This window comes from Sapajus apella, unplaced genomic scaffold (genome assembly GCF_009761245.1).
Source record: "Sapajus apella isolate SASKATOON/1434 unplaced genomic scaffold, GSC_monkey_1.0 scaffold16, whole genome shotgun sequence".
NCBI lineage: Eukaryota > Metazoa > Chordata > Mammalia > Primates > Cebidae > Sapajus > Sapajus apella.
In genome coordinates, this window is record NW_022436956.1 from 11,432,109 (window position 1) to 11,440,859 (window position 8,751).

The following is an 8,751-nucleotide window of genomic DNA, read 5'->3' on the forward strand; positions in this document are numbered from 1 at the left end:
AATACCATTTGACCCAGCAATCTCATTATTAGTTACATACCCAAAGGAGTACAAATTATTCTTCCATAAAGACACATGAACTTATATGTTCCTTGTAGCACTATTCGCAATAGCAAAGACATGGAATAAACCTAAATGCCCAGCAATAGTAGACTGGATATAGAAAATGTGGTACATCATGAATTCTATGCAGCCATGACAAAGAACAAGATCATGTTTTTTGCAGCAATGTAGATGGAGCTGGGGCAATTATCCTAAGCAAACTAACACAGGGATAGAAAACCAAATTTGCATGTTCTCACTTATAAGTGGGAGCTAAACACTAAGTACATATAGACACAAAGAAGTGAACAATAGATACTAGGGTCTACTTGAGGGTAAAAAGTGGGAGGAGGGAGGGGATGGAAAAACTACTCCCTATCTAGTACTATTCTTATTACCTGGGTGATGAAATAATCTGTAAACTTAACCTCTGTGACATGCAATTTATCTATATAACAAACCTGCATATATACCCTTTAACCTAAAATGAAAGTTTTTTTAAAAAAAGACTCTAAACTATATCACACCCCAGGTAATTTTAAGAATTGTATTGCTTTGCTGGGCTCTATACTTCAACCAGGTTAATCAGGCACTCACTAGTCATATGATTAACTAGCATTTGAAATTCAATCTTATCTTGATCTTCAGATTGAGATATCAACATTATATCATTAATATAATGAAATAGCAATGCTTTTCAGTTGAATCACATCTAAGAAACTTTTCTGAGAAGAAAAGTAAAAGCCACATATTGGGAGAAAACATTTGCAAAACATGAGTCCAATAAATAACTTTAACTGAAATATATTTTAAAATTTTACAGCTCACTAAGAAGACAAACAATTTGATATATTTTTTAAAGTTGGTCAAAATATTTGAGCAGATACTTCAACAATTATTATATACAAACAGAAAAAAATAAATGAAAAGATCCACAACACCATTAATCATTAGAGAAATGCAAGCTAAAAATGAAATTAGCTGGGCTAAAATTAAAGAGATTAAAACACCAAGTGTTGACAACAATGAGAAACTACAGGACTCCCATACATTATTGATAGGCATAGAAAAGGTAGAATGACTTTGAAATATACTTTAACAATTTATTATAAAGCTAAACATACACTTACCATACAACATAGTAATTCCACTCTTAAGAATGTATTCAAGACAAATAAAAACAAATATTCACACAAAAACAGAAACTCAAATGTTCATAGAAGCTATATTCATAATATAGTTTCTATATTATATATACCTTCTATATTCCAAAATTTGAAACAACTCAAGTGCCTATTATCTGATGAATAAACAAACTGTGGTATATCTATGCAATCTATGCAATTGATAATCGTCAAGAGTACAAAGGCAGAAACTACTGATACCTGAATCATTTGGATTAATGTCAAACCATCAACTTCAGTGAAAGGGACAAGGCACAAAATACTATATGCTATATAAGATTCCATTTATGTAAAATTTCAGAAAATTCAAAATTACAGTGATATGAAACATGCCAGTGGTTTTCAGGAGCTGGGGTGGGGAAAGAAGCATTTACCGTAAAAGGGCACAAGAAAATATTTTAAGGTAATGGAGATATATTTAAAACATTGTCGTGGTGATGACAGTGGCTACATGACTGTATATTTGTCAAAATTTAACAAAGTATACATTTTAAATTATTTATGTATAAAGAATACCTCAATAAATGGATTTTAAAATATGTACACAGATATAAATGTATGTAAATAATCTCACTTTGAAGAGCAGCTGAAAGCCTATTTTAAGATATTGTGAACATTTCAGATTTTTTTTAAGTTTTCCAAGTTTCTATTTCCCTGAGGCTTTAAAGCAGTTCTCTAAGTTTTTCCTGAAAACACCCAAGGGAGTTTTCCAGGAAACCTTAACTTTTAAACTATGATTAGTTACCTCGATTCTAACATTCTTTGATTACAGTAATAATAAACTTTTTTATGCAGTAGTCCCAAGAGACATTCTAATCCAGATCACAAAAGGTAAACAAAAAAATCATTAAAGATCACAATTATAATTACTTTAATACAGGGAAGATCATATTATTTTCTGGGGAGAGCAAATAAGGTAGATGTATCTAAAATAAAGTCGCAATATGCCTGATGAATAAATGGGAATACCTAAACAAAATGCTGAAGGTTAAAGAGATTACTTTACTGAATACAAATATAATATTATCTAACAAGAATGTTAAACTAAAATGAGATGATTTAAGAATAGTGAGTTTAATGTCACTGGACAACAACTTGTTGAAGATATTGTAGAACTTTTAAGGACAAAGTTGGCTCATATGCCCTTTAAGTTCTCTTCTAACCTGACATTCTACGGGTTTGAAAAATTTCAGTTTTCTAGATGGATCCACTGAAGAAATAGAAACTGACTGAATAGACAGGATATCACATTGCTACCACTGGGAAAAAATATCTAAGAGTTGAGAAGCTTTCATTTTACCAGTGACCTAAAATAGAAGTCAAGGACCTATGCTTAATTCAATTGTGTCTAATGTCTTGATTCATTACCAAACCTCAATTCTTTTGGCAAAAATGTAGTCCTTGAAAGTCAGAGGAATAGTCCAAGTTTGAGATATACTAGCTATGTAGGATAAAATGATTCAATAGTGATATAACACTTGGAGTTAGTATAAATCAAGACTTAGACTTCCTCAGTGGGACTAAGAAAAAGAACTGGGAAAAGTAATTAGAGGTTGTAAAAAGATAGTTTCTCAATCAAGGGAAGACGGATGGAGTATTCAAGCCAAAATTGAATAACCATCAGTATGGTTCTGCAAAGGGGATTAAGTGTGGTACAGGGAGAAGTCTCAGCTAAGACACAGGTAGGTTTATAGAGAATTCAATATTGGAGCAGTGAAAGCATTTACAGAATAATGAATGGTATGGACTAGGAAAAAAAACAACGTTCAAGTTTCTTAACATATATGAATGAAGAAATTACTAATTGTTTTAAAAGCTGTGTAACGTAAGTATACTGTGTCATGTGATTATCCGTATCTATATGTTAAACAGTCTAAGTGTCACTTAAACTTGTTTATGGGTGATTTTATAAATTAAAATGTAATTACCATTCTTTCAAATACTTTATGAGGGAGGATGTCAAATGTTATATCTTTATCATAAGTATGTAAATATTTTAATATACTTCAGTAACAAACGTTTTTACATTTTACTGATAGTAAAGAACTTGAGTTATCTCTAAGACCCCACCTGTATCACATCTTATTTCATTTCTGTTCACCCTTTCCCAATCCTATTTTCTGAACAAATATTTAGTGAGCATCTACTAGATATAAATCACTGTGGTAGGCACTGTCTTAGGACCTTGAATCTGGCATTACTTTTGTCACCATTTTAGAGATGAGGAAGATAAACCTCAGGAGGCTTAAGAGTCCTATTAAAAGATTATAAAGCTACAGGTGACTGAACAAAAAATATATAGCACATCATTGATTCTAAAACCTTCTATACTTTTTCCTATTATGCCACATTTTCCTGACTGATTCTTAAATCTTTACATGTGCAATTTTATGCAATCTCTAAGGATCCACAGAAATGTTAATGAGGGAAAAACTCCCCCAAAATAAAAGCCTAAATTGTTGCACACGGGTCATTACAGTGCAGAGAGCCCAGAGCCTTCCTTCCTAGATATGATGAGGTCCTGAGCGCCCTGAGATAACCTTAAAAAGGCCAGGTTCCTTTCAGAGGTTAAGAGACTCCACAAAGGAGAGCGATGCTACATCTTCAGTTCTTCTCAGAGACCTGTATTTGACCCAAAGCACAACAAAATAGAAAGCTCGAAATATAATTTTTTTTCCCTTAGTGATACATTTTTTATGACGATCATGGAAAATAGCAACTCTGTTTGTTTTCAACAACTGCAGGTTTCGATTGTTTAAAAATGGTATAGTGCTTTTGAAAAGCCTGAGTTGTTCAATTTTTAAAATACCAGAGGGGAATCAAGCTCCTATCAGGGTCCTAAAACACTACCTAGCAAGGAAAACAAAATGTAAGACATTAAGGATGTTGTAAAGAAATTAACTAGACAAATGAAAGGAAAAATGGGATGATAGGCAGCTGTATGAAAATCTTCATTATTCTGCCTTAAGATACCTGTCAATCTTCAGTGTTATCAGTGATAAAGGGGGGAAGGGGGAAATGCAGGGGAATTCTAAAGTGTTTCTCCTTGTCTACATAGTGTGCTTTATTCTATTTTTGTATTATACCTCAATAACATTATTACTTGTCTAACCAGGTATAGTTATGCACTTTGCGCAGTAGTTAATAGTGTGGAAGTTTATTTTCTGGGCAAAAGAGCTGTAGAGGGAGGAGAGAACACTAGAATATTTACGATAAAACGAGTTTCTACTGGTACCAAGAGCCTATTTCAATAAATATTACTCTTTGGATTCTTTAATAACTTAAAATATAATTAAACAGCCCACCCCACCTTGTAACAATTTGAAGAATTACTAGAAGTGGAATAATGCACCTCACTATTGTAAGCTTCTCCTTTTATCATACACTTTTCCCTTTTTGTCTCCCACCTCTAAACTATGAAAGATCTTGATGAGGCATTGTGGTGTTTGGGTTCCTTCCCAAGCCCAGCATTAATATTGCAGGAATCAGTTTTCCAAAACTACTCAGATCCTGATAACTAGACAAAGAAAAACACACCAACAAAGTACAGGTTATGATTAAAGTCTATATTGATACATAAAAATACTGGCTACAGAGCTTACCATTGCTTACCCTTGGGACAGCGGCAACTCCATACTTAAGGGGGAAGCTTCCCCAATTCTGATTTATTTATTTAGTAAGTCAGTGAGCACCTTCTGTGCTCAAAGAATGAGGTATTAAATAGATATGGTGCCTGACCTCATGAAAAACAAATAAATATTTAGACTGGGAAGGAATATGGAGAAGACCAATACTCATGGAGTTAGAAACTGGGACCAAGGAGGTTAAAGAAGCAAAAAGAGCTCTGCTAGTTAGTTATTCCACTCCACTCACATTTGAAAAATACTATGCAGTCATAAAAAAGGATGAGTTCATGTTATTTGTAGGGACATGGATGAATCTGGAAACCATCATTCTCAGCAAACTGACACAAGAACAGAAAACCAAATACCACATGTTCTCACTCATAGGTGGGTGTTGAACAAAGTGAACACATGGACACAGGGAGGGGAACATCACACACTGGGCTCTCTTAGGGGGGCTAAGGGAGGGACATCGAGGGGTGGGGAGGTTGGGGAGGGATAACTTGGGGAGAAATGCCAGATATAGGTGACGGGGGGATGGAGGCAGCAAACCACCTTGCCATATATGTACCTATGCAACAATCCTGCACGATCTCCATATGTACCCCAAAACCTAAAGTACAATTTAAAAAAAAGAAAATTACTCTTAGATAGTCAAAAACCACTATGCATTTGTTAAGTTTACTCACCAATGACCTAGAAATGTTAAAAAAAAGTTGTAAGAAACCATAATTTTCTTATATAGAACAGAGAAGATGAAGACAATTATTAAAATAATAGTGATAGCTTGATTCATGAAAAAAATGAGTAGTGAACAAAAATGAACTACAAGAACCAGAAAAAGTAACAGCCAAATTTGCAAATGGAAATATGTTTATGAAAAAAGTCTCAGCTCTGAGACTTATCACAATCAAGATCATAGCATTTATTTGACTTATGTAATTTTCTGTCTCCCTTAACTATATGGTAAGCTTGATAGGGGAAATTTTTTGCTGTTAACATTTTTGCCTTGTTTTTGCTTTGTATTTTTTGTTCCTCTGATGTAACTCCAGAACCTGAAAATTTGCATGATGCACGACATATGCTAAAAAAACAAAACAAAACAAAAACCTGTTAACTAAAAGAATGGATAAATGGAAAAAATAATGATACTAATAACTGCCAGCTCCTGGCAGTCACTTTTCCCAAGTAGAGAGTCTGAGGAAATGACCTCCCTGAAAGAGGAGTTCTATATGTACCACATTAAAAATTTTACCTAGTTTAGGGATATAAATTGGTTGTTTTAACTTGAAACTAGGACTAGCCACAAAATAACACACCAGAAGACAGTACTTCAACTGAATTACACAGACCGAAATAGATCTTCAGTGAACTTGGGCAGTATTCAGAGATTAAGGATGAGTGTTTCACATACATCTTTTTCATAGATCAAATACATGTTTTGACATCTAATTTTTTGCAATATTGTTCATAACCTACTCTTCAAATGACTGGGAAAAAAATGTTGAGTATAAAAGACTTCTTTGGAAAAATCTGTAAGAATCCGTTGGAGAAAGCAAGCAGAAACGTATTATTTTTTTGGATGCTGCCATAAATGTAACATGGCAAAGAGCAACAACAATACAACAAATTAATCATTGTCCCATAAGACTTTTTTCAAAATATTTAAAATAGGTTACAAAAATAATGAATTATATATCATGGATGTACTTGTTCCACAACAGTGTAGACATCAAAAAACATTTATATTATATAAAGGAAAAACAAAGAAAAACCAAGTAAATTTAGGGAAAGACTGATTGATCAAATAACTTGTGTCTAATTGTATATTACACTGATATTCAAAACATGGTAACAATAACAAAAGTGAGTAGAGGTAAATATAGATTCCCTTTCATTGGACTGTCTTGGCCAGTTTTAACAGTTTCTGTTCATTGATTTAGAAGATGCCTTCAAAGTTGAAATAACTTTGAGAAAAGTAACTAATTTTTTTTTTTTGGACAGAGTCTTGCTCTGTCACCAGGCTGGAATGCAGTGGCGCAATCTCAGTTCACTGCAACCTCCGCCTCCTGGGCTCAAGTGATTCTTTTGCCTCAGCCTCCCATGTAGCTGGGATTACAGGCGCACACCACCACACCCAGCTAATTTTTGTGTTTTTAGTAGAGACGGGGTTTCTCCATGTTGATCAGGCTGGTCTGCAACTCCCAACCTCAGGTGATCCACTCGCATTGGCCTCCCAAAGTGCTGGGATTACAGGCATGAGCTACCGTGCCCAGCCTAACTCAAGTTTTATTAACCTTCTTTTTCTCAATTTTTCAAATAATTGACTAGATTCTCAGTTAAGTATCCTTCTTTTTTTAGCAACAGAATTTTCCTTGGTCAGGAAGAGCAAAAAAGAGAAAGGAGGGAGTATTGTGTAAAAGAAACTAAAATCTTAAAGACTGGAATTATAGGGACAATAAGGATAATTGCATTCAATCAAAACTTTTAAATATGAGAATACTGAAGTTAGAAGTAGTAATGTCCTTTACCTAAGGGAACACATTTAATAAAGTCAAAGCAGACTGTGAACGAATACTCTTGACTCCTCACACAAAGCTTTTTCTACTTCACTCTTATCACAGATATTGGGAGTTGAAAACTTCCTTTCATCTTTGTATTTTATTTTATTTTATTTTTCAGAGATGTGCTGTTCACTAAGCATTGCCTGCAATGGACATGCAAAACCAGACCACAGTGACTGAGTTTACCCTGACGGCCTTTCCTGTTCTTCAGAAGCTTCAAATTTCCCTTTTTGTGGTCCTCTTGTTTACTTACACACTTACTCTCACAGGAAACATTGCCATCATTTCCCTAATATGGGCGGATCATCGCCTCCAAACCCCAATGTACTTCTTCCTCAGTAATTTGTCACTTTTGGACATTTTTTACACCACCTCAGTTACCCCAAAACTATTAGCCTGTCTCCTGCAGGACAAGAAGACCATATCTTTTGCTGGCTGCATCACCCAAACTTATTTCTTTTTTTTCTTGGGGACAGTGGAGTTTATTCTCTTGGCAGTGATGTCCTTTGACCGCTACGTGGCCATCTGTGACCCCCTGCACTACACCACCATCATGAACAGCAGGGCCTGCCACCTACTAGTTCTGGGCTGCTGGGTTGGAGCCTTCCTGTCTGTGTTGTCCCCAACCATTGTGGTATCCAGATTGCCTTTTTGTTATAAGGAAATTAATCACTTCTTCTGTGACATTGCCCCTCTGCTACACATATCCTGTAAAGACACTCATTTCATCGAGATGATAAACTTCCTCTTATCTTCCCTCGTCCTCCTTACCTCATTGGTGCTCACCACCATGTCCTACATCTACATCATCTCTACCATCCTGCGTATCCCCTCAGCCCAAGGACGTCGGAAGGCCTTTTCCACCTGCACTTCCCACATCACTGTCGTTTCCATTGCCTATGGGAGCAACATCTTCATGTATGTGAGGCCCAGCCAGAGTCACTCACTGGATTTTGACAAGGTGACAGCTATCCTTACCACAATGGTGACCCCTCTTCTGAATCCTTTCATTTATAGTCTCAGAAATGAAAAGGTAAAGGAAGTCTTGAAAGAAGCAATCAGCAAAATTATGTCCTCATAACACAGGAGAACTTAAAACTAAGTTTTTTGCTCAGAATGATTATTTTCAACTCTGGCTCAGTGCGGAGAAAGACAGGTTTAGACACCAGAAAATCAAAGGTACACAGGAGGGTATGAATAGGCTCAGTGCCGCATCAGAGGAAAAGCATTGTAGTCACAGTTTAGAAGAGACAATTCAGCCATAGAGAAAATAACATGCCCTGAACTCTATTAGCGAACGACTGCACAGTCGTAATATCATGGATTAATGAAGAATAC

At 35.3% G+C, this 8,751-nt stretch overlaps 1 protein-coding gene across 1 annotated transcript; it reads left to right on the forward strand.

Annotated features, from left to right (window-relative positions):
- Positions 1 to 7,567: 7,567 nt before the first annotated feature.
- On the forward strand, positions 7,568 to 8,494 carry LOC116556428 (olfactory receptor 6M1-like). Its single transcript, XM_032285779.1, has one exon. The coding sequence runs from the start codon at positions 7,568 to 7,570 to the stop codon at positions 8,492 to 8,494; it is 927 nt and encodes a 308-aa protein (XP_032141670.1).
- The last annotated feature ends 257 nt before the right edge of the window (positions 8,495 to 8,751 follow it).

What these genes read in the sequence shown, in the direction of transcription:
- LOC116556428 (XM_032285779.1), top strand. Translation starts at nt 7,568, where the DNA reads ATGCAAAACCAGACCACAGTGACTGAGTTTACCCTGACGGCCTTTCCT.